The 27248-nt window shown below is 37.7% G+C and overlaps 1 protein-coding gene across 14 annotated transcripts in view; it reads right to left on the bottom strand.

Moving 5' to 3' along the window:
• Nucleotides 1–526: 526 nt before the first annotated feature.
• LOC132095426 (microtubule-associated protein 2-like) overlaps nucleotides 527–27248 on the bottom strand; it is a 112783-nt gene continuing 86061 nt past the window's right edge. For 5 of the 14 annotated variants that reach the window (XM_059500401.1, XM_059500407.1, XM_059500405.1 and 2 more), the window contains 12 exons: nucleotides 21142–21435; nucleotides 17328–20063; nucleotides 16886–17086; nucleotides 16340–16477; nucleotides 14941–14999; nucleotides 14025–14210; nucleotides 13562–13706; nucleotides 12883–12939; nucleotides 11602–11921; nucleotides 5503–5584; nucleotides 2246–2358; nucleotides 527–2165 (listed from right to left, as the gene is read on the bottom strand). In XM_059500401.1, the coding sequence (XP_059356384.1) occupies nucleotides 1950–2165; nucleotides 2246–2358; nucleotides 5503–5584; nucleotides 11602–11921; nucleotides 12883–12939; nucleotides 13562–13706; nucleotides 14025–14210; nucleotides 14941–14999; nucleotides 16340–16477; nucleotides 16886–17086; nucleotides 17328–20063; nucleotides 21142–21435 (4547 nt within the window). In that variant the 3' untranslated portion in view covers nucleotides 527–1949. Of the gene's footprint in view, nucleotides 2166–2245; nucleotides 2359–5502; nucleotides 5585–11164; nucleotides 11268–11497; nucleotides 11922–12882; nucleotides 12940–13561; nucleotides 13707–14024; nucleotides 14211–14940; nucleotides 15000–16339; nucleotides 16478–16885; nucleotides 17087–17327; nucleotides 20064–21141; nucleotides 21436–27248 lie in introns of those variants that run through there. The other 9 variants (XM_059500403.1, XM_059500408.1, XM_059500412.1 and 6 more) reach the window with 5 other exon arrangements.

The following is a 27248-nucleotide window of genomic DNA, read 5'->3' as shown; positions in this document are numbered from 1 at the left end:
AGTCATATTTTATGGTTTCCATAAAAAATAAAAAAAAAGTGAATGTGACCTGAGGCAACTGAAGTGGAGAGATTTTTAACTAAAAAAAAAAAAAAGGAAAAATATAAATATAAATATAAATAAATATATAGGGTGTTTCTCATCATATCTTAATGGTACAATTGACTGTCATTTTTATCCAACATACTAAGTCATTCTTTCAACAGAAATCTATAAACTACATGTATCTGTAAACACCAAAGTTTAAAACATGAGGCCTGCTACAATTAAAATTAATTGAATTAAAAGTTTTATAAATTAATTAATTAAAAGTTTATAAATGACAATTAAGTTTAAAGTGAGTTACCACAGCTTTTTTTTTTTTTGGTCCTTAACCCTTTAATTCATGAACTGATATCCACTATAATCACTATAACGTACTGTAACATGACCTGTAAGGAGCCAGTAATACCACAACCATAAATCATTACACATTTCACAAGCACAAAGTCTGAAGAAGAAGAAGAAAAAACATATCACACCAGTGTTTTGTTGATTTTCTGTATTTTTATTGTCGTAACTGTTAAGGGCATTTATAATCCGTATCATACCAACAGGAGAAAAACTGCGTACATCTAAGTGACCTTTTAAATACATTTACAGTAGCTGAGGGAATAAGGGAAAGGGTGGGTAAGGCTCAGAGGGGCCGAGAAAACACAGAAGCCTACGAATGACAGCTGTTCTAGAGGAAAAGGGGCAGGGGAGAACCACAAATGACAAGAAAAAAATATACTGGAGCACTGTGTTAAAACAGATGCAAGCGGAGTGAGCATCCTTCTTAATGTTTTGATTTCTCTATCTTTTTCCACTTCTTACGAAAGAAAACTAAGCATCCAAGCAGGAATCAGCAAACAAACACAGGGCCTAACACACCGACAAAGTCCCAAGGAGCTGCTCCCTACATTTAAGAATCAAATTAGGGCCGCAGCACCACCAATCCATTCCCATCTCGACTCTAAAAAATGGCGGTAACGGTTCACACCTCACTTTGAGCAAATTTGAGCAGACCTTCCATGATTCATGTATACCTGGAGCCCTTGAATATCTTTGCACAACCGTAACATCATCGTTTTGTGTAAATTGAAGCACGAATCTGTTTAAACTGTGTACTGACAAAGATCCACGGAAGCAACGGTTTCTTAACGACAACGAAGGCAGAGGTGCGCTCATCCGAAATAATGTACAAGCTAAACATCTACAAAACATGATGTGTTCATTTTATTTAATGTTTCAGCAAATAACTTACTAAAATTCCTTGAAATAGAAAATAGCCTCTTTTGTGTACTAGAATACATGCTCGTCATACTATCTAGTTTTATTTTTTCAAATGCAATTGTACAGGTATAAGTTATCGAAGGAGTAATCGTTTCTTTTTTTCAATTGAGCATTAGATGTTGAGACGAAGAGCTGGCATTTTTTATAAATATATTCCCTTATAATATATATCGTGTTTGATCGTATGTGACTCGCAGTTGAGATGTTGAAGAGTCCATGCACTGAATGGGCAAAATAACACGTGCAGCATGAGATCGTCGCGCCACATTCCTGTATATAAAAAATTCCGATCGACCAACTTTTACACAACACACCTGACGCTGACCCTAAACCAGCTTTTGAGGCCACTGTCTGTACGCAACCATAAAAAGTCACATGTAACATGGGTAATAAAAAGCACTGGTACCTCTCTAGCTACGTCGTTATTCATTAAAATGAACAAAAATAAAATCAACTGAAACAGGTAAAAAAATTTCCATATCTGATAGTCACGACAGGGTTCTGCGAGATTGTTGGTTGAAGAAGAGGAAAGTGTGAATATGAGAAGTGAATCTGTAGTGTTCCATAAATAGCAGAGGGAGGATAGGTGAACTGTGACACCACTGAAGGGGACTACTGTAGACGTTTTGGGGGATTCACAAGCCTTGTTTGGCCAGGGCGGCGGTCACATCATCAGCCAGTGTGGCCAGCTGTGGTGACTCCAGCATGTTGATGCTTCCGGATGAAGACATGTGGCTGTGTCGGTGAGGGGAGGTGCCACCTGACAGCCGGAGAGTCTCGATCACAATCTCCGCCCCGTGATCCACGCGTGCTTTAGCCACATCACGGAACAACAGCTTATGGCTTTCGATCTTAGCAAGCAGGAAACAGGAAGTGGGTAACGGTCACTTAACATGGCTTCCTGTATGATGTGGGATGGGTAAGAACTCACCTGGACATGTCCTCCTCCAGGCGTATGGTGGGCGTTTTCCAGGGAGCCCACCTTTGCATGAGCTTTTTCTCTGAAGTCCAGCTTCACACTCTCAATGCGCACATTACCTCCACCTGAGACACAGACAGAGTCATAAAAGAGTCATTTAATCAATTTCTCATTTCTCTCCTGGACAAACAACTTGACTTTTTTTTTATCAAGGTAAAGATCTACAAAGTTTAAATGTTTTTTTATATTTTTGGAAAACTCTTTATAAAACATACAGTTAACATAGAAAAAGACTGTGAAGTAATATTACAATTTAAAGTAACTGTTTTCTATCTTAATAAATGTTAAAATGTAATCTATTCCTGTGATGGCAAAACTGAATTATTAGTAGTTATTAATCCAGTGTTCAGTGTCACATGACATGATCCTTAAGAAATCATTCTTATATTATGATTTGATGCTCAAGAAACATTTCTTATCAATGTTACAAACTGATAACTTTAAGATCTGTTGCTTAATTTTTTTATTATTATTTGAATAGCAAATAACATTTAAAATATAATTTTTTAATTTTTTTAATTAAAATAAATTTTTTATCCTTTTTATGAATGTAAAATGCATCAATATAATGGTTTTAATCAATTAATCTTTTTGAACTCTTTTTGAACAGCAGTGTATATTTTTCAAAATCCATATAAAACATGAAAGTACATCAAATCTGTAAAGTATGTTCTTTGAAATACGATTAAAAATTATTTAAATCATAATGTTTTTTTAATCACTGTCAGTTGTTCATTTACGGAAAGAGCCAGCAAGATTCTTATAGCAGAAAATGTAACCTTTTATACATTTGCATTTGAAATGGCTTAATCATTCGAAATTGGTTTGGCAGTGACGTAAAAAATTTAACCACAAGATGGCACTGTTGTATCAACCAATAATTTAGCTCGGGTTTTCCATGCTTTACAGTTTTTCTCAATTGCTTTGGCTCAGTTCTCAAATGATTTTTTTATTTCCCAAAACATTAAGTTCAGATCTCTGAACAATTCGCTTCTTTTTCACATCAGATTGGAATTTCTTATTGATTTGAGCAAATTGCAAATGCTTTGGCACATGTGTGCAAAGAGTACATACAACTGTCTGCAGTTTGGACAACAAATAATTGCATATGGCTTGTTGATCAAAACTGATGACTCGATTCTCACTTACACTGTCAAACACTTCAGAAGTTCTCAGACATTTTTTATTGTGATTGCCCACAGCACAATCACTGCTGTAGAAGTTTTTAAGAATGGAGGACGTTCACAACCCTGAACTGCAGCAACATGCTCGTGGAAGAGCAATTGGAAGGCATGTAAGAATACGTGGTGGTGGTAGAGGAAGAAATAATCGAGGAAGAGGTGGAAATAGAAGAGTCAGAGTCTCTGATGAAATCAGAGCCACACTTGTGGATCATGTCATAAATCATGGTTTTACAATGGAAGAGGCTGGTCGAAGAGTACAGCCTAATGTAAAATCAATCATTTGTGCAAACCTTTCGTAGGGAAAACAGGTAAATATGTTTTTTTTTGTTTTACAGTATGTAAAGTATTTTTACAGTATAAACAACAATATTGTAAAAGTAAATGCAAGTCTATTTGTTTATTCTATAGAACTGCACGACAACCTCGCGCTGGTGGCAGAGCAGCAGTATTTAACCAACTGCAAGAACAAGAAATTTGCAACATGGTCATAGCCAACAATTCCATCAGGCTAAGAGAGATCCAAAGTGCAATCATAAATGACAATAATGTCTTTGCAAATATAAATTCTGTCAGCATTTCCACCATAGACAGAGTTTTAAAAAGACATCAGATGTATAAGGTGCCATTTGAGAGGAACAGTGAAAGAGTCAAGGCGTTGCGGTACCAGTATGTCCAGGTAAACCATTGGTGTGCACTTAGTGAGTTTTCCTGTTTTTCTAAGATGCCTGTATTACTTTACTGTAAGTTTCATTTTTTTCTGTGTTTCTTCATAGAGAATCAAGGAGTTAGAAGTACATGAAACGACCCACATTCTTGTTTTTGTGGATGAGCCTGGGTTTAATCTGTACAAAGGCCGGAGATGTGGTCGCAATCTCATTGGACACCGAGCCACAATTGACACACCAGGCCAACGTGGGGCCAATATTACAATGTGTGCTGCCATTTCAGAGAACGGTGTGAGCACACATATTCCACACATTGGGCCCTATAATACCCAACTTCTCCTGGCCTTCCTAAATGCACTTTACAGAAACCTGATTCCAGAACAAGAAAGAGGTTTAGTTAGACCACATTTGCCTAATTGTTGTTGTCTGTGATAATGTCAGCTTCCACCGAACCAACAGTGTTAGGGACTGGTTTGCTGCACATGAAAGGATAACAGTGGAATTCCTTCCACCATACTCTCCATTCCTAAATCCAATAGAAGAGTTTTTTTCAGCATGGAGGTGGAAAGTGTATGATCATAGACCACAAAATCAGATGTCTTTGTTGGATGCCATGAATGCTGCATGTGAGGACATCACAGCTGACCATTGCAGGGGATGGGTGCGGCATTCAAGGATATTTTTTTCCACGGTGTGTGGCAATGGAAAACATCAGATGTGATGTTGATGAAAATCTTTGGCCTGACCAACGTGAACGACAAGATGTCCACCAAGAATAATTTGTTTTTTTTCCCCATGAATGTTATTTGTTGTTTGTGTATTTGTGGTAATACACAAATATGAAGTGTAAAGTGAAATCTTGTTACTCTTGTCAGTTACTTTACATGTACAGTAAATACACTTGTATTGTGTATATACACATGAAGTACAAAAGTAAACACTGTAAAAATACAAATGTTCATAGACTTTTTTTTTTTCTACATACTATTGACTTTTCTCAACAAATATGAGATTTTTGTTTAAACCCTTAAATTTTCATGGTTGACTGTTGTGGTGAAAAAACAACTAAACATTTTGACCAGTGTGGGTCACACAATGACAAAAATAGATTTTGGTGGCCTTGGCCAAATTATTGACACAATAACTAGGTTTTGAAGCATGAATTAAATGTTTTGGGTGAGTAAATACATTTTGCAGACATGCTATAAAATTTTGAAGTTCCTGCAAACAGTTGTGACATTTGCACTCACAGTTCGAAAAATGTGCCAAAGCAATTGAGAAAAACTGTAAAAGCAACCTGCATGACATTGCAAATTTCCAATCTGCAGTTAAAATTTCTAGAACTCCTTGGCATGCTCACCTGGCCTGTGGCGAATGTTGTCCAGGGATCCACACTTGGAGGTCACATGACTAAGATCAATCTTCTTAGACTGAATTTGAATCTGTGAGAAACACCACAAGTTAAAAACAAAATATAAGACAGACTGGATATTAAACGCAAGGAGCTGTAAAAAAAAAAAAAACCCCACTAAAACAAAGGAGAAAAAACACAGCTTTGTCTAAAAAGTACTGAGCAATAATTGATGAACAGTTAAATCACTCGAGAACTACTCCACAGCTAAACACATAAAAATGGTTAGCTGAGCTGCAAATCCAGCAGAACTAATCCATATACTGAAGATGCCACAACATTAAGAAAACCAACAGCTGCAATGAACCGCACAAATACAGCATCAGATCACTGAATCAAATTACTGACTTTAGGCTTATTAGAAATTCATGACAGAATCAGTGGGTAGATTCTGGTCTGTCTGGGAAAAAAACATCATAATTATTTCAGAATATTAAATAACTGTTCTTACTCAGGACCTTGATAAATATAGATAGGAGTCTTTCATTTCTGTCGCATACAAGTGATCTATGCAACTTAACCTAAGTTTTCTGGAAACCAAACCTATGACCTTGGTGTTGCTAGCTTCCTGCTCTACACAGTGTGTTCATTATAGCGTCGTTAGAATAGTCACTCACAGTGAGAGGAAGAAAAAGCTAATCTGATTCAGGTACAGACATGACTCAGCACACACCAGCTCTGACATTTAGAAAACACCGGTCAAGACATTTCTGTTGGCAATATGCACAATCAGAAAAAACAGAGAGACCACGACTCGTCCTAAAACCTATTCAGCTGACTATACAACATCACAGCCCTTTGGGATTTTTAGGCATAATTATACTACGGTCCTTGTCAAATTGTGTGGCAGCATTGTATTTATCCTTTGCAGTGAAAGCAATCCCATAAATGCACTGCAACATGCTTAGTAGAGAAATAAAATGAGAGAAATGTCAATTATTAATATTAATCAGTCAAAAATGATTTCTAAAATAATTCAATCTAATTCAAAATTGAATATTGTGACACTGAAGACTGGAGTAATGGCTGCTAACTATTCAGCTTTTCCATCATAGGAAAAAATTACATTTTAATTTCAATTTTAACATTAAATATATTTAAATACAGAACAGCTACTTGAAATTGTAATAACGCTTCACAATATTTCTTTTTTACTGCATTCTGATTAAATTAATGCAGCCTTACTTCTTTCAAAATATTAAACTCAATAAAATGTTAAACTGTAGTATACGTAACAGATATACAGTTATTAGGTTCCATTCCATTTTTTGGAACAAAACCCAAAAAATATGTACAATACAAAAGACCTTGAAACCTAAAGAAAATAAGAGTGAGAAGCCACGAAGGTTGCTGCGGCTACTCCATGAGCAAAAAGTTAAATATATCAATTAAATTTAGAAATTAACAAACTATTTCTCAAAAAGAGATATATTGAAAAGAAGGGTTGATGATGTGTTGCCTTATTTTGATATGACTGCCATACAGCTGACACAGAAGTGTTGATAGGTCAACATCAAACACCTGCAAATATAAACATATGGCGTGTATATATTTTCAGATGATGAAGAACAAGAAGGGACTGTGTGTGTGCATTAAAGACAGTCTGCATCTATATTATGTTTAATTTTGCCATGGTAGGCATTTTGTCCTATCTGTAGCATTGAGCATCCAGTGCAGCAGAAATGCGTCCGGAATTTGAAAATCTAAGGGTCAAAAACCGTGGAGGTCTACTGGCTTTGGAAAAGAAGGAGAGACAGATATAGGGAGAGGGGGAGCAGTACATACATTGCCTCAATGGGGCGAATGCTTCAGATTATCCTTTGATCCGCACTTTGACTTTATGTGACTGAAGTCCAGCTTCTTGTTTAAAATTTGAATCTAGAAAAATACAAAGATATGTGGCTCTTTTATGAAGATGGAAACACGCACATACAGACAGCTGCTAGCCGTGCATTGGTGACACAGATCAGTATTAGGAGGTGAGATGACAACCTATAACATGATCCCTGTGTCGATGTGCTCACAGCACCTGCAGCCGAAAATCAGCCAGGCAAAATCCAGTCTATAAAAGTGCAGGACTGACAAAGCAACAAAGTTGAGCAGAGGTCAAGTTATGCAAATGTACAGCAACACAATGCAGTGACTACCAATCCACAGTGGAAAGAAACGTCGGAGATGCAGAGATGTTGTGATTTAATCACTGTCAATGTCAGCATGAACAGCACTTAAGGGTTAAACTGCCGCTGTACTCACTGTTGAAATTCTTTCCAACAGTTAGACCCCCATATGCCGCATCAACACAAATAAGAAAAGCTTTCACTTATTTAATGCTAATTAATGCTGAAAGTTTTTCCATTTAGTGGAAGCATAACACTGAAGGGCTGAGATGAACACAGAGACAATTCCAGATAAACATAACTAATTTAATTAACTGTAGCATGTAAAACTTTCCCTCGTCCGAATACCTGCAAATGTCAGCTTGACTTCTTGTAGGGGTCCTGATTAGCATCATTTTCAAGAATCCCCAAGAGATCAAACTATTAAATATGGATTTTTCTCTACAAGTCTCACTAACTGGTGAAAAGAGTATAATAACTTTTCATTTACATTTAAACATAGTGTATTTACAAAAAAAAAACAAAAAACTAATAAATAGTCAAACTAAAAGATAATAGATGCCTTTAAAATATGTAAACACATTTACATAACAATATACCATAATATGTAAATTACTGCCCAAAACAAATCAAATTTATATCTAGCTAGTAAAAAAATAGATTTTTTTTTTATATTCATATATCATTTTTTATAATTATAACAGATAATTAAGTTAATATGTAATATAACATTACATATTACAAATACATTTTTTATGAATCAGTTCAGTCTATAAAGGCTAACTGTACTGCAGTCCATCAGACAGTAACATCTGACACATCACCTGATGCAAAATCCATTTATCCATTTAGCTTTGTTCAACAGTGCACTCACTACCAAGCTGTTGTAGTAGCATGCTTTTAACTGGCCTCAGCTCTTTTCAAAGACAGTGTTAATTTATTAGGGAATAGGGATTTGGACCGGGGCTGGTTCAGAAAGCAGTTCAAAGTGAACAACTGTAGTCAATCTTACTGAAATCTCTTGAACACACACATCAGTCTACTGAGAGACTGCAAACCTGAATGAGGTGATATTGATGCAGGATGGCTGAACAAAGCACAGATGATGACCCTTCAGGGAGAGAGACAGCCACACTGGAGCCAGAGCGACCGTCTGTGTTTGGTCTCCAGAGATACACGAGTCATGAAGTGCATTGGAAAGTTGAAAGCGAAATATACGCATAATTAGTTTTTTTATAAACACTTCAATATCAGTTAACGTGGGCTTCATGGTACTCGTATGGTACGATCTGAAAGGGAACGTTACTCTGCAGGACTACTTGGTGAAAAAATTGCTAAAAAAAAATCTGGTTTTAAACTGAATTCTGATAAATAATTTCTTGAGCATTACATACTAAAATTTGAGAAAACATGACATGATCTTATTGAAAATAAAACAAGTATGACTCAAACACAGACATTATTAAAATGATACATTAAATGATAAAGTACACATTATTATTAATTTTATATGTAAAGTAAAAAGATTTCAGATTTGTTGGAAAGAGAGCCGATGCAAATATTCACTTAACTCTAGAGCCGTGTTGATGCAGCTTCTAAATGTTTTAGAATATTAATCTAATGAATGGTTCTGAAATTATTAAACATGCACATGCTTTGAGTTGTCAGACAGTCCCCGTTCGCTTCAGTGGTCCTCAGTAGACAATATGTCATTGAGGCACAGACAGGTACAGCACTCTTACCCAGTCTCACCCTTGGGCGAACACAGACTGGCAGTGGCCACCACATGCCCGGTCACTCAACCCTGAGAGATTGTGGCTCATGTCACTGTCTCTTAGACCTGTTCCATGAGTGACCATACTGGGGAGACACCCACTGTCATCCAGGGGTGAGGGAGAACTTCGGCCCAGACCATGGCAGAGATTATACTCTGCTCCTCGGGGTGTCCTGAGTGCCCTGAAATTAACTCCAAAGCCATTTTCAATAGATCATTCATCACAGTTCACAGGACCAGACAAACTACTGACAAACTTAAAAAGTCATGATGATTAAATGGTTTCCTTCCAGTATTTTTACTCATTGCTGACAAGGGGTGTCAGGGGATGTCTGGCAAAAGACCACAAGTCTTTAATAAAGCCATATGGGAGAAACAGGAGAAAATATCCTCTTAACATGACAAAGACAGAACCAACAAACTGAGAAAAGGCAGGGCTATTTATACAAAATCAAACTATGGACTAATTAGATAATAAATGAACACAGGTGGAAACTAATTAACTAATCCAGCAACAAAGGAAAAATAGAACAAGGCAAGGAGAACAGAAACACAGACCATACAGGTGCATCTAAAAAAAACTGAATATAATGGAAAAGGTCTTTTTTTGTAAATTAAGTCTAAATTATATTATAGATTCATTGCACACAAACTGAAATATTTCATGCCCATGTTGCTTTGATAGCGGCCTTCAGCTCTTCAATATTGGTTGTCAGTTAAGTTTGTCAGTTAAGTCCATTTATAATGTAAAATATATTTAACAGTTATGTTTTCTTAATACAGTGTATAAGAGTAAAATGTTAATTTTATTCTAAATTAATTCTAAAGGCCAAATTAATTTTTTTTTAAAAATCCTATTTAAAACATTTCTAAAAACATATAATAATATGTAAAAATGTCCACAGTTTTCCCCAATACAATCATTTCGTGATAGGAACAAGTCAGCCCTTGTTTTTCTTTACATTTTTCTTTAAAATTTTACACACGGTCTCTAACTAAACAAACAAACAAATTACTCCAATGTCACTTAAAGTCCTTCATCATAGTTTCTTACTGCAGCCTCCCACCCCAGTAACTCCTCTGGCTGATGAAATCCTTTTTGAAATTCCTGCACCACTGCACTCTGCCACAAGCCAGACATAAACATGTCACTCCAACACACAGCCTACACCCCGGTCATTACTGCAAGCTTGCATGAAATGCCCTAAAAACACAAGGGGTGTTTACATCATGCGCCTGTCCCCATCGTCCCAGCTGAACTCTGTTCAACCCAGAAAATAAACCACCCTGGTGCACATCTGTATATGCATTTATGTGTGTTTTGAAGTTTCCACAATCCCAAAATGCAATCCAGCTGTAATAGGCCAGTCTATCAAGCATTTCCCTAAGGGAACCAAAATACTAAACACTGTCACACAAATATCACATTACTTATTTTTCAGAACTTAGACAAAACTTAATGCCATTTGATAGTCTATTTTTCTTACCAAGGCTGGATTTATTTGATCAAAAATACTATATTTACTTTATATTTACTATATATCATGACTATAACTTTAATGCACATTCAACGACTGTCAATTTAACAATTAATAACTTAAAAAATGTGTTTAAAAAATATGTAAATAAATTAAATCTACATGCCATATAATCTTTTGTATTTTTTATTTACTCACAGCACTTATATTCATTTATAAGAAATAATAGCTGATGACAGGTAACATGAGTGATGTAATGTAATGTCATCATTTTGATTTTAAAAAATCAATAAAGAGAAAATCAAATGAAATATTTTATGTAAAGAATGTTCTATCAGAATGTTGCTAGTCTAGAGATTAAAATGAATACATAATAGGAGGTAAAGTTTTGGAGCAAGTTTTGTTCCTTGTCATGAGAATAAACGTCATGTCATAAGAATACATTACCTTCTAGTTAGGCATGGAACAAGTCAATCTAAGACAACTGAACTGGCCCAACAGCTATTTGCAGCCATTAGTATGCACTCAGTGAATTGATACATGCGGACACAACACAATAGTGATGAGTGCGAGACAGTGTGACCACAGGGGACAGAATCGACCCTGAAGGAGCAGAAAAACAGCAAGAAAGCCATATTAGGAGGGGAAAGGAGAGTGGATAGTTCGCATTTGGACTTGCCTGGCCCCCTTTGGGCTGGTACTTGATGTTGTCAATAGAACCGATCTTGGATTTGACGTTCTTGAGGTCAGGCAGTGGCTGGTTAATGATGCGCAGCTGTTTGGGTGTAGTCGCTGGGGATTTTGGAGGTGTTCGGATGATGGCCACTCTCTTTTCCTGGGACAGCAGGCTGAGAGATTTCGGGGTGCCTGGAGTGTGGGGGGTGCCTGGAGTACGGCAGGAGTAGCTGGGAGGGGTTCCAGGGGTGATGGCTGTGGACCCGGGTGTGCGGGGTGTGGAGGTTCCACTGCGGGCCGAGCGGGACCGAGCAGTCTCTACGCCTTCAGTGGAAACACAAATGATCAGTTTAAATGCTAGGAATTAGGAAGTTCAACATCAGCAAACAAATATGAAAATGACTTCAAATACATGAAATATACAGTGGAGTCAATTTAAGAGAAAACAACCACAACACTGCATTAGATACTGAGACTTGTTTTCAGAAAGTTTTATTTTTAAATATTTATTGATATGCCATCCAATTTTTTAAAGATATTATTTATTTATTCAACAAGGATCCACAAAACTGATCTAAATTGACAGTAAAGACATTTATTAAATTACCAAACAAAAACAAAAAATCGACTACTTTCAAACGTCCCCACAAAAATATTAATCAGCACAACTGTTTTCATTATAAGAAATGTTTGTTTTCATAATAAGAAATGTTTGTTGAGCACCAAATCAGCATATTGGAATGATTTCTCAAGGATCATGTGATATTTGAAAATACATTCAAATAGAAAATAGTTAAACTTTAAATGATAATAATATTTCCCAATAATACTGTTTTTATTGTATTTTGGATCAAATACATGTGGACCCGCTGAGCATATAAGAGGCTTCTTTCAAAAACTCAATATTGCAATATTGCTTCTTAAGGAAGTGTATATTGGTTTAAATATTTTTAGATCATTTTACTAGAAAACAAGCGAATAGCATTTAGTTTAGTTTTTTCCTCCGGATTTTGGTCCCCAATGTAGATGATGATGTATACAAACATTCTGATGGACTTGAAATGGCACAAACACATAGTGTAGAACAGTGTTTATACTCACATGCATAATGAAAAAGGCAAGTATAGACTAAAAAATGTGCGGGGGAGGGGATCCTTATGTATAACAGTGCCTATGAAAATAATTCACCCTTTTTAAATTAGTCACATGAGTGGAACATTGTGATTTCAATGCTGTTACTAAATGTCCATTGGAGATGAATAACTTAGGGACTGATACTCTATACCTGTCATACTATGAGACCTGCCTGTCCTGTGCTCTGCTTTGACTTCAGTACGGAATGCTACAGGAGGAGGGGAAGAGAGGGGGTGAGTATATAGTGAGTATGAGTTAAAGAAAGTCTGTATATAGATACGGAAGCAGAGATTGAACATATATGTCCAAAAAGCTTTGAAGAAACACTTCAGATTCTACAAGCACCTAAAAAAAGTTTTGATTAGTGCTTCTTCTATTATTAATTTGACAGTGCATATTGGCTTTTTGTGAAAGAATATGCAAACAAAAACCATGCAATATAGATAAAATGACTTATCAAATAGTATAATCAAAATCAGTGATAAAGTCTAATCATTGTCAAGTATTATTACATTATGGTTGTGCTTGTATTGCTTATATTGAATATACAAAATGCATATTACTTATCTGCTGGTTATTTTTAATTTTATAAGCCATGTTACTTCAGTATTGTGTTATTGTGTTATATGTCAGGATGTGCATTAAAAACCTTTTTAAGTAAAAAAAAGTAATAGTTTCTTTGTCATATTAATTTGTCACAAACAAAATCAAATCAAAGGTTGTTTCAAGAGAAAAAAAAAGTCACTATTTCATTAATTTTTTTCGATCTATAGAGATAGAATCAATAAAACAATACAGAGATTTTACAGGTGCATGAGAATGCCTCTTACATGTGGGCCTGCGTGGTGCAGTGGACCCAGAGCTGGTAATGGAAGTGGAGCTCTCCTCTTGATCAGCCATGTGTGGGCGGCGAGTTAGTATAGATGCTGGCCGTGGAAGGGATGACCTTTTCTCTGGGCTCCGAGAACCACCATCCTGAAGACAAAGTCATTAATCCTTTATTAGAATCATGGTGAACTTAATGGGGTAGTTTACCTCCAAATTAAAATGTACTCCCCCTCATGTCATTATTTGGAATTTAGCATTTTATCTTCCAATTAACAAAATGTTATGGAAAACAACTCTCTATAATTCATAACACTTGCAGATTTGCAACAACATAAGGTGAGAAAATCATTCATTTTCAATATTAGGTTAACACATTTTAGGATGGCTTCTTCTTTGAAAAGTTCTAGATTAGTTAGTAATGTTCAGAAGCAAATAGTTTTCCAAAACATCTTGCTCCCTGCTTACCTTTACAGCATATGAATTTAGCGATACATGTGGGCCCGCTGAGGAAGGGCGGGGCCCATAAAGATCTGCCTCCACCAATGGGCTCCTTTTATTGAAGGAGCTGGCCGAGTTCGGCCGTGTTGGCAGCAAAGCCTCTGCCCAAATTTTAGAAGTGGGGATCTTTGTTAGTGTTGTGGGATTGGAGGTCTATGATGAGAGGAACATGGACAGATGAGGTATTCATGCACAGTGAAAATGAAACCAAAAACATGAGAAGAAAATGGTATGAAAGTCAGCATGACAGCATGTTTAACCGAACGAAATGAGCAACATCTGACCACACATTTGGGGATACAAGGGCATTTACCAGAATGCATAACCACTCAGGAATTAAAAATAAACAGGCACAAAAAGAAGTAAACGTCTATTTACTTCTACGGAAGCAAATATTAGTACATGGACCATTAAACTACTTGAGGGGCCACTATGTCTCAATTTAAGGTTAAAGGAAATCAGTCAAAAGGTCATGCAAACTTGTAAAACAAACACAAAACAGATATGAGATGGGATGAGCAGGCAATACAAAGAGTGGAAACCAGGGAGGCATCTGAGGTGCAAAGAGGCTATACTGTATGTATTGTACAGTATGTATTGAATTCATTTCAATTCATCATTGGTACCACAAAAAGTATGCCGTAACTAATGACAAAAAGAACAAGAGGGCAGAGTGTAGTTGTCAATGTAATTTGATGTGTATGATGTTCTGAAGTTGATTTGTTTTTTTAAATACACCAAAATAGCCTTTCATTATTAATAATTGCTCTTATTTCTGAGTACTTGAGCCGATCTCTAGTATATAGACTGGAATATCTGTTGATAATCATTTTAATTGGGATCATCATATTTGTATATGATTGAAATCTGATATGATGCTTACAGATGCTCTGTCTCTGGAGTGCCTGGCCACACTGAAGGGCAGTCGACCATCTGCAGACACTGCAAAGATAAAGAGTAAAAGAGAGGCTCAGGATGATAAAAAGAAGAAATACATACTGTGACCATGACCACTGAGTTATATGCTCTCCAATGAAAATAAAACAAACTGAACATTACACACAAATAAATACACAGCAAATGTTAAACTAGTATACAAAAGCAGTCACATGTGCTTGACATATAGTCAGATTTTTTCTTTTAAAAAGCCTTTTTATACTTATTTTACACTTATTTTGTAAAACTAAAGTGTGGAATGTGACAGCTATGACTCGTCGAACAGATAGTAGTGCCTCAAACAGGAGTTATGTTGAGTTCATGTTGTGAAGTGAGCTGGTCAGATGTTCCAACTAACAAAATAAAATGTTCTGAAAGCGCCACAGAACCACAGTGTTTAACTTTTCAAGCAAATTAACATACAAATTCCTTACTTGCAGTTGTCCCTGAATATTAAGGATTCACTTGTGTTTTCAAGATTTAACCACCATCCGGATTTTTCTTTAAATCCCAAAGCCAAGGTATTTTTAATTGGGCTATTTAGGATCAAAAATGAAACTGACCATGACCCACAGCCAAAAAAAAATTTTTGCTGCTGGAAAGCTCTCCTCTGAAACTACTTGGAACAGAATAACAGACAATTTGAAAATTAACTGTATTACATAAGAGGCTTTTCAGTAAAGTCTAATTGGGGCATTGCAGCAATGTATCAGATGTCCAACACAAATTCAAGCACAGTTCCCAGAAATCTAACAGTGGAACTTCATTATGGCACAGATTTCATTCCCTGCAGATTTGTCTTAACTGAGCACCCAGAGCTCACTCAAACAACCAGTTGCCTGGCAACCAGTGCAATTGGTCCCTGAATGTTGTATACAACAGAATTGAAATGTTACAAATGTAGAGGAAATGGTGATTACTCTATGCTCCACCTCATAAATTGTCTAACACATTTAAGTCAAAAGGATATCCTTTAAAATTAACCAACAGACAAACACACAAAGTGATTGGATGCACCACATTTTCACAATATTCAATATTAGTGCCACTTTGAAAAGAAAATTAAGTGTGAATAAGCACGGAAACTGTGAAAACACATGCAGACAACAAAAAGAAAGGTCACGCTATAAGAAAATGAAAACATTATAAGCAAAACAATTGAATAAAATACCAGTGAGCCTCATTACAAACACCGCATGAACATACAACTTGCGTAACTTATACAATTTGCTATGTAAAATACATAAAAAGAAAAACAAATCAAATAGACAAGCATCACTTTTAAAACAACATGCCAATTGCCATGTTTGCCAGCCACATTGCAATAAGCTTGTGACAGAGATCACCTGTGGGTTTCCGCTTAACACACGCGTGATGTTGGGTAGGTCTAGGGTGCCTTACGGTAGCCTTTAAAACACTCTTCCGGGAAGGAGAGCATGTCTGAATATCAGATTTTTTTGTGAGCTCAGCCTTCTTAATCACAGCTACAAGAGGGAGATACAGAATCAAGGACAGGCACAACAGCAGTACAACTCAGTTAGATAGATACAGGCAAATAATGTTTCACTAAAACACTAAATTAACAAAGACGTAAAGAAAAAATCAAATGTGATTAAATTTAATTGAAATTCAGAATAATCTAACTACAGTAAAATTCCATGCACTTGATAGGTATAGTTCAATCTGACATTCTGTTGTCTCAAAAAATAATAAATTAATATAATACAAAGTTTTAGATTTTATACATGACATCTAAGCAAAGTGGAAATAAGTATTAAGATATAAACATTCAATTTGTTGAAAGATGTGAAGGGAAAATGTCATAATGAAAAAAAACAGAATATACAAACAAATCAAAACAGAATACACAATTCACTTCCAGCAACAAAAACCTTTTTTCTTCTTCATCTCATCTTTCTGGATGGGTACCGGCTCTTTGCGAACAGGTTTGCGTTCAGGGGTGGTGATTCGTCCTTTGGTCCTGGTGCCTTTAGCCCTCTGTTTCACTGGTTTCTCCGCAGGTGGTTTCTTGACAGGGCTCATCACTCTGGGTAGAGGTTCAATTTTCTCTGTGGCCATGCTCTTATCATCATCTAAAGAGTACATGAGGTGAAACAGGCAAACTACTCTTATACCAGGCTATAAACATGTGTTTACTTGAAATCCAACATGACCCTCACAGAAACTTAAAATTATGTACTGCTGTATACTGGTAAGCCAACTATTATACAACTGTTACCGAAAAATATAGGAAACGAGTTAATTTCAAGACCATTCTGAAAGGTTTTGTCATTTGCAGAGCAAATTTCATGCAAACAGATATTAAAATCACACCTTGAGTATCCACCCAGGAGCTGTCTAAGATGGAATCATCAAAGGTGGTTTCATCTTTGTAGTCATCATAGCTTTGGGTTGGGGCCTCACTCTCTGGTACTTCTATCTCCTTAACTGGACATACAGGAGGCTCAACGGGCTCTGGAACATCTACGGCTTCCTCCAAACTGGGGGCCTCCATCTCAACTTCCTGTGCCATTTCCACAGACTCCTCCTCCTCTTCTTCCTCTTGGAGGAGCTGTGGATGTTCCTCCTCAGGGAGAGCTGAGAAGCGTACACTGTGTCCAGAGACTTCGCTCTCATCAATGGTCTGCACTACTGTAATAAAGTCATCTTCCACTGTGACTACTGACTCAATTGCAGCTCTAGGCTCAACTGTTTCTTCTGCAGCTTTTGCCCCTTCCAAGATTTCCTCAACTACCACTTTTTCTTTCTCAACAACTTTTTCCTCCTCTTTTTCAACCACAACCTCATCTGGTTCAGCTGTATCCACCACCGGCTTCTCTTCCACATTAAGTGCTGGTTTTGGTTCTGGCATGACCTCATCAGGCTCCTCAGCAGGCTCCTCAGCAAGCTCCACCTCTTCTTCTACTTCTTGATTCACTGTGGTGTCAATAGGAGCCTCGTCTGTCTTGGAAGAAGCTGGCTGAAGCTTCTCCTCAGCAACTTTCTCTTTGAGGGGCTGTACTGAATCTTTCTGCTTTACTTCCTGCTCAGAAGGTCTCTCCTCTCTAAAATATTTCTCAAAAGACCCAACAGGAGATAATCTATTAGGATCTGTTTTAAGCGATTCTTTCTCACGTGGTGATCTAGGTTTTTCAGTGTCACTAACATGCATTTTTTCCTCATCGGTAGCACTTTCTACAGAAGATGCTGGGGATGGTCTGATGGGCCGAGCAATTCTGTCCTTTGCTGCTCCAGTGAGCTGGTACGCATCCTCTGCATCTACCTCTTCATAAGCTTCCTGATGCACAAGGTCTGGTTTATTCTTCACCTTCTCCCTGAGTTCCTGGAGCTCTCGTTCCTCCTCTACACTCAAAGGTCGGTCCTCCATCTCCAATTTGCGAATTTGCCTCTCATAGTCAGCTATTTCAGCTTCGGTTTCAGCTGCAAGTGTGAAACCTGCATCAAAATCTGGCTTTGCTTCCTCCAGAGTTACCATCACCTTCGGTGTGATAAAGGTTTCAGCTTGTTTGTCTAACTGTCCTTTCTCATTATCAGGTAAAGTTGGACTCTTAGTTTCTTCCAAATGTTCAGTCTTCAAAAGATCAGACTCCTCTTGCTTAGTCTCTGCATGAGGTTTCTCAGAAGGTGTACTTTCAATTTCAAAGGATTCTTCATTCTGCTTTTTTTCTTCTAGTTTTGCCTGTGGTGTAACAACCTCTGTTGGTTTCAGATCTTCAGTCGAGGGACACTCCTGTTGTCCAAATGCAATAAGACCAGTTTCCTTCTCCTCTGATATCACAGTATTGAAGATTTGAGGAGATGAGTCCATTGGACTGTGCACATCCGCAGGCGACGGCATGGGACCAGAGTATTCACTAAAAACACAATATCCTTGCTCCTCCAACTGCATTTCTCTCTTTGTAGCCATCTGGCCCTGGTCACCTTTGAACAAATGTGCTAAAGAATCACTTACTAGAGAAGACATGTCCATTGGGACAGACTTCCTTCTCATAATCTCTGGGTCAGTGTTGTCAGATGTCAACCTTGATCGAGTACCTGCCAAGTCCAGCATTTCAGGCAAGTCTGGGGCCATGACGGTGCCATTCTTATAACAGCTCTTAGCTTGGACAGGGGATCCTGGAGACTCTGACTCTGGACTTGTCTTTACATCAGTGACGGTTTCCTGGGGAGGTGAAGATGATGGAGTTGTGGTAGAGGCAGTTGTCTCCAGGATCTGTGGTGGAAACTGAGGGAGCTTCTCTAGTGAGGGAATGGTAACAGGAAGGTAATCGGCAGATTCGTCAAGGCTCCCACTAGTATGAGACATGATGTCAGTGGCTAACGGAGAGAAGTTTCTTGGATGTCCTTGGGCATCACCATGATCCATTGCCCCAATGGTGATATTTAAAGAGTAACTTCTTTGGTCTAGTGCCAGTTTTCCAGGAGACAGTCTGCATTCATCTCTTTTGTCTACAGGTAAAGCAGTGTGTAGTGTGTCTGGGCTACTTTTCGGAAGATCTGGTTGGACTTCCAAAGAGTGTGTTTGGGCCAAGGTGCTGTAACTGATTTCAGTAAGTGGTAGGTCACCAACAGAGTCATTCTGTTCTTCTGATTTAGTACTCAGCTCATAATACCCTTCTCCTTGAGACCCGGAGGCATGTGTCTTAATTGTAGTGGTCTCAAAATAAGCAGACATCCCAGATTTGTCCTTCATGTCACCCTCAGTTGTTATTTCCATTTGTTTGTCTTCAATCTGCTCTGGTTTGACCTCATGGATATTGCTGGAGTCACACGTTTCGGTTGAAGGCTGTTTCACAGCACCACTTTGTACATCAGGCTTTTCAGTTGGAGCCTCGCAAGGTTCTTTGGCATGACCCTGGTCACTTGGAGGCACTCCAAAATCCTCCATGGGGCATGTTGCAGCAAAGGGGCTTTCTGGCATATCTGTGTCTCTGGCAATGCTCTGGTAAGATGGGAGTTCATCATCTAGATGAATTGCAGATTCAGTGAAGTCCATGCCAATGGGATCAGTCCTTTTACTGCCTGGTCGCTCTGCTTCCATCTTCACAGCTGAAAGCAAATCTCAAGTAGTCTGCACTGTATAGTATTATTAATAATTCAAAGTACAACATGTTTGCCAGGCCAACCACCACACAGACAGGCAAAGCTCTTGGTAAAATGAATGTCCACTTTCAAATATGCAATTCAGCAGCCGATGAGACACACATACCAGTTCAGTGATGGAGTGATGGCATGGATATGACATGACCAGCATGCAGACCCAGAGCATTTAATGTTGAGTGGATGAGGTCCAGAAAATGTGGATGAAATATCCAAGGAAGTGGTCCAAACACGATACTGACGTCATTACACCAGCAGCAAAATGGAATAACTGATCTAAAAACTTCTGCCAAATACATATTCAGAGATTATGGAAAATGCACAGTGATTTTCATATAACCAAATATTATACATACACAAGTGGCTATAATTGTCTTAAACTGCCACTGAAATAATAGTGTTTTTAATTGTTCTGCAAAAAAAAAATTGTTCTGCATTTTGCATAATAAAAGGAATAAAAAAACACTTATGCAAACCATGTGAAATGACAACGCTTTGAAAAAAAATGAAAATGAAACAATTTAAATTAAATCAACAAGCTTAGCTTTTCAAAAGCATTTGAAAATGAAGCATAACACAATATCACAAAAACAGAGGATTCTCATAGAATCCCACAGGTGTTTTGTTGGAACATGCAGAAAAAATCACAAACTGGCAATGTAGCTGGCAAATCAAAATTAACTGAGGAAAGGATAACAATATATGGAAGCAGTTGACCTGGCATCAGTAGCATCAACAGAGAAACAAGCAGTAAAGTTCAGAAAAAGCTTAATCAGATAGCTAGCAGATGGCAGCTGCTCTGGGAAAAGCTTTAAGTAGAAAGACATTGACAGACACACAGCTCTGGCCACAGAAGCTGGTCACCATCAAGCCTGTGTTGCCTTGCAGCTTCAGCAGATAGAGGAGATATTTGAGCCATCCACCCACATTCCCTCAGAAAGCTTTCACAGTGCTTTCGCTTTGCTTTTTTTTTTTTTTTTTTTTTTGTGATGGGAGAACATGCAGGTTGTGAGAAGGATGGACACACCTTCTGCAGGGCTTTCTTGCCCCCCTGCCTCCTCAGATCTCCCATTAGTGGCCTCGTCAGCAGCAGTAGCTGCCTGTGTGTGAACCTCAGCCTGCAGGCCGGGCAGAGCCTGGGCCTCGCCTATGACCTCTGCCCGTTCTAGGAGCTCAGATGGGGGTTCCTGCTCAGGCTCCTCCCCACTCCACTGCTCTTCCTCCTCCTCCTCTTCCTCTAGAGCTGCTGCTGTTGCTGCGGCTTCTGAAGTCTCCTCCTCTTCCTCCTCCGCAGCTGAGAGACTCTCTATGGTCTCCTCTTCTTCATAGAGAGGGAGACAAGTGGAAACATCAAGACTATAGACAACACAGACTTGGGTTATTTGGGAATAAAAAGGTGGGACACTTTCAGCTCTATCAGTTATGAGGACATATCTAATGCAGTTTATGACTTTTGTAAAATGTATATGTGGAGTTTTCTCTGACCTTGAGTATATGAAGTAGTGAAAGATAGAGGTGTATAAGGAAGATTTTCATGCACATCAAACAAGATTCTTGTTAAAGCATTTAAGCTGTTCTTTCGCAATAGATCTACTTTATCAACTAATGAAAATCTGATTCTGCATATACTGTACTTGTTTTAGAATTAAATTTTTTTAAATAAACAGAGGTAACTGATTATTTTCTCACAATTACAAAGAACTATTTTTAATAATGTATTTGACTAAATCAGTTGTAATCACTCTGCTTGTCTGTTTTACTCTGTGACATGCATCAGTTGTTTTCACTTTGGCTTTGTTTGGAATAATTTTCATTAGAAGAGCAATATGAAACAAAATACTGGTCATATTGTGGCTACAATGAAACTTGTTTTCAGAACTGCTACTTACATCCAATAAAATCATGCTGATATTCAACAAAAAACAATCTTGCTTCTGTGATAGTGCTTAAATCAGTTTTTCAGACAATATGCAATTGCGGTTGGTTCCCCTATAGGCTGAAAAAGAAAAACTCGAAAAAAAACTTGAAAGACCCAGATTATACATTTCCAAATATGTACCCCATTAGTAATGCTTATTTCAAAAGTTTATGACAAATAGTCTACATCAGGTCCTTCATTTGTTCAATTTTGTTCTTGAGCATGAAAATATGACTTGCACACTGCTGTGTGCATCTGCATTATCTCTGTTAACTGGGACTGAACGAAACGAACAGCGACATAATAATGCCGGTCAGGGAGTTATTGAGATGTCAGTATGAATGTAAAAACGGGGATGCAGAATTCTTGCTCAGAACAAAGCTTATGTTGTAGTTCATTCTCAGAGAGAGAAAGAGGGGAGACAGAGAGAAAGAGAGATAAGGAACAGTAACAGTCTCTGCTGGGAGCCAGGCTAGATATGGAGACGCAGACCACACCAGGTCATATCTCAGCAGGATGCTGCAGTGGAACGAGGGATGAGAGAATAGAGAGTGTATGAGGGAGATAAAAAGGAAGAGGAGGACTAATTGGCAGCAAACTCAATGTCAAAAGTTTTAGGGGATTTAATGATTCTAATTCCATTTAATGATCCGGTTAATGGTTTATTTTAGTACTTTTAAGGAAGCAACACAACCTATTTTTTAAAACTTAAAGTATCATAAAATTAAATAACTGTGTAAAATAAATTAAAGCTGAATAGAAATCAAAATATGATTAAATAATACAATAGTAGGTGGTGGTCACGTGACCCGGAGCAAGATGGACGCTTGAGACTTCGCTCCTTGCTAAACCAAGGTTTAAAGTTCTTTTTCTCGCTTGGCAAACGTCACTTAATCAGTTATTTTCTATCTCAAGTATGCCTAAACCTCCTCGTGACAAAGATTTTCCTATATTTTCGTCGTCTGGCCCGTCCACCGGGAAAAAGAAAGCGACGACTCGACTGACCGCGTGCTCCACTGATGAAGATGAGCATGGTGAAATTGACACGGAGGCCACCTGCTCGACTACCATGGATCAGATTTTGATTGAAATCAAATCCGTGGCCTCCCGTGTTAATAACATGGATGAAGCTGTCGAAGCTCGTTTGAATACGATAAACAGTGCTCTGGGTGACATTAAAACATCTATCACGTCAGTTGAGCTTTCTCTTTCCAATCTATCTAATCGAGCAACAGATTTGGAAAAACGAATGGATGAAGCCGAAACTCGGATCTCAAATACCGAGGATAGTCGCGACAATTGCGAAGCCCAAATATCAGCTATGCAAAAGATAGTGGATATGCTGCAGCTGAAGGTTGACGACCTGGAGAACCGCGGGCTTCGGAAGAATTTAAAGATCGTCAATCTCCCGGAGAAAGCGGAAGGCTCCACTTTACTCGCGGACTTTCTCCAAACTACCATTCCAACTTTAGTCGGCCTACCTGCTGACTTTCCTCCTCTGGAGATTGAACGCGCCCATCGCGCTCTGGTCCCGAGCCCGGACGCGAATAAGCCACCAAGAAGTATTCTTGTGCGATTTCTCCGGTACTCTCAGAAAGAAGCGGTTCTCAGGGCAGCTTTGAAGAAGCGCGACATCCTCTACAATGAATCCAGATTAAGGTTCTACTCTGACCTTTCAGCGGAGGTCCTGCGCAAACGTCGTGAGTTTGACTCCGTGGGGAAATTGATGGCCCGTCGGAATATGTATCGTGGCTTTGCCTACCCTGCGAGGCTTCGCTGTCTTCATAACGGGCAAATTCGTCTTTTTGATACCCCCGAATCAGCCGCTGCCTTTTTGGAATCTCTTACTTGAGGTATTTTTGCTGCTACTCTCGTTTGTTAAGGAGGATTATTGACTTGATCTACAGCGAGTCCCTTCATTACTTTCTAGTTTTTAAGACTAAAGGAGCCAACCTGTTTTTATTTACTCACTTTTTTGTATATTTATTTATTTATTTATTTTTAAAGCCTGCCTGATTTAAAGTAATTTGGAATAACTAGGAGGTTTGATTAATCTTAAGTATAGCTTCCCATTTATAACATAGTTTTTATTTTATTCCTAAGGGACTCTCCTTTCCTTTTCCTCGCAGTTTTTTTTTTTTTTTTTTTTTTTTTTTTCTTTCTCTTTTTTTTTTTTATTCAGTCTCTTGGTTTGGCCGTTGTCTCTGGCGACTGAATTGTTATTGTGGTCACTAATTTGAGTTTGGATTTGTACTGATTACGTTCGTTGACTTCATTATGGGGGGTTTTACTCTGTCGTTTGGGGACAGAGTGGGGGGACAGAGTGGGGGTGGGTACGTGCTGCAAGGTTTTCTTTGATGTTTTATGTGTTTGTTGTAAGCCAACTCTCTGTTGCCTTTTTTCGCCAAATAAAATCGCTTTATCTTCGCGATTAATTCACACCTTTCATGGCTGGTTCACTTAAACTTATCACTTGGAATGTTCAAGGGATTGGACATGTAATTAAAAGAAAAAAAATTCTAACTCATTTGAAAAAACAAAAACCTGATATAGTATTGCTTCAGGAAACAAAATTATCCGACGTAGAACACTCAAAGCTAGGGAAAGACTGGGTTGGTCAAGTCTACTTTTCTTCTTACTCACAGAACAAAAGAGGGGTAGCCATTCTTATTAATAAAAATCTACCTTTTATTTTAGAATATAAAGAATCAGATGCTGAAGGGAGATTTATTATGATCACAGGATCGATCCTCAAATGCCATGTAACAATTCTCAATCTCTATGCTCCAAATTCTGATTCGCCTAATTTTATAACACAGATGATTTTACTGTTCACTCATCATTGTAAAGGCTTAGGTTTTCTAGCTGGAGACTTTAATTGTATAATGAATGCCTCTCTGGACAAATCCTCATCTGCAAACGTATCAAACCCTAAATCATCTAAGGTGCTCAATAATTTATGTTCTGACTCCGGTTTGATAGACGTATGGCGTCAATTAAATCCTAAAGTGAGGGATTATACTTTTTTTTTCTCACCCCCACAATTCATATTCCAGGCTGGACTATTTCTTTCTCCCTAAACAATTTTTGCATGCAGTTCAGACTTGTCATATTGACTCTATTGTCCTATCAGATCATGCAGCAGTATGTTTGCAAATTGACCCCGCCTTCAGTATTCCTAGATCTTCAAATTGGAGATTTAATACATCTCTTTTAAACAGTGATCATTTTTCATCTTTTGTTTCAGATAGTTTGTCTCAATTTTGGCTCGACAACAGAGATTCTCCTGTGTCTTCTGCCATAATTTGGGATGCAGCCAAAGCTACTCTACGCGGTCATCTTATTTCTTATACTTCCCACCTTAAAAGAGCCAAAGACAGTAATAGGAAAAATCTTGAAAAGGAGGTAACTAGATTGGAACAAATACACAAGCAATTCCCTACAGTTTCAAATTTAAAATTACTGGAGAATGCAAGAACTAAACTAAATATGGATCATACCTCCCATATTCAGAAGCTTCTTCTCTTTACTAAACAAAAATTTTATGAATTTGGCAATAAATCTAGCCGGTTACTGGCATACCAATTAAAGAATCAAAACAACGACAGGTCGATTAATATGATACGGAATATAAATGGTGTCACTTCTAGTGACCCTTTAGTCATAAATAGTACTTTTAAGGAATTCTATAAATCGCTATACAGTTCTGAATCAAAAGCGACAGACTCTGACATTGCTGCCTTTTTAAGTAATATCACATTACCGTTATGTTCTGAGGAGGACCGTTTTAACCTAAATGCTCCTTTTTCAGTAGAGGAGGTTTGGGCAGCAATTCAATCCATGCCAAATGGGAAGTGCCCCGGTCCAGATGGTTTCCCACTGGAATTTTTCAAAAAATTCTGGCCCAATATCCATCCGATTTTTATGCCTGCGATCAATGATATCTGGAAAGGTGAAATCCCCCCATCTTGGAGACAGGCTTCAATTAGTTTACTCCTAAAAAAAGATAAAAATCCTCTAGATTGTTCATCTTATAGGCCTATTAGTCTCCTTAATGTAGACTATAAGATAATGGCAAAAGTTCTGGCCTGCAGACTGGAATCAATTCTTCCTAAGGTTATAAATCCTGATCAAGCAGGCTTTGTGAAATCCAGGCATGGTTCGGATAATGTACGTCGTGCTCTTAATGCTATACATTATTTTAATACTCAGAAAAAGATATCAATGATATTATCTTTGGACGCCGAAAAGGCTTTTGACCGCGTGGAGTGGCCTTTTTTGTTTTTAGTTTTGGAAAAATTTGGATTAAGCTCTAATTTTATTAATGTTATTAAGCATCTTTACTCAGACTCTACTGCCTCCGTCAACACAAATGGTTTGATGTCCGAAGGTTTTTCAGTACGTAGAGGTTGCAGACAGGGATGCCCCTTATCGCCCTTATTGTTCACACTATTTATTGAACCTTTGGCAGAGTCTATCAGGACTAATCCTGAGATATCTGGAATTATAATTAACGGGAAAAAACACGTCATCTCTCTGTATGCAAATGACGGCCTTTTATATTTAGAAAATTTACAGACATCTACTCCTGCAGTTCTGACTTCCTTGGCTTTGTTCAGTACTGTGTCGGGATACAAAGTTAATATCGAAAAGTCTGTTTCTATGTCTTTTAATTACTTTAATAACCCTACAATACAATTTCCTTTTGAGATTTCTAAAAAAGGTTTTAAGTATCTTGGCATTCTCCTCACCCCTGATTTGAATAATTTATTTGAAGCAAATTACTCCCCTTTAGTTCAAAAAGTTAAAAAAGATTTAGAAAAGTGGACCCCTCTGCCAATTTCTCTTCTTGGGAGAGTTAACGTCATAAAAATGAACATACTTCCTCGACTTAACTATCTTTTTCAAAATCTCCCATGCTATTTAGCTACATCGTTTTTTTAAACTTTGAATTCTTACATATCTCGTTATATCTGGAATAATAAGCAGCAGAGAGTTGGTCTTTCTAAACTTTGTAAACCAAAGGACCTTGGGGGTCTTTCCTTACCCAATTTTCAGCTTTATTATTGGGCTGCTCAACTCAAAATGATAACAAGCTGGGTTATGAATAAGCAGGATGCTATGTGGATTGATTTTGAATCTTTATTTTGCCATCCAAGAAGATTAGATTCCCTGTGGTTTATTAATAATATAACTCAGATAAACTCTCTTAATGA

Source organism: Carassius carassius, chromosome 19 (genome assembly GCF_963082965.1).
Source record: "Carassius carassius chromosome 19, fCarCar2.1, whole genome shotgun sequence".
Lineage (NCBI taxonomy): Eukaryota > Metazoa > Chordata > Actinopteri > Cypriniformes > Cyprinidae > Carassius > Carassius carassius.
The sequence above is the reverse complement of the archived record's forward strand: the minus strand, read 5'-3'. Positions and strand labels throughout refer to the sequence as shown.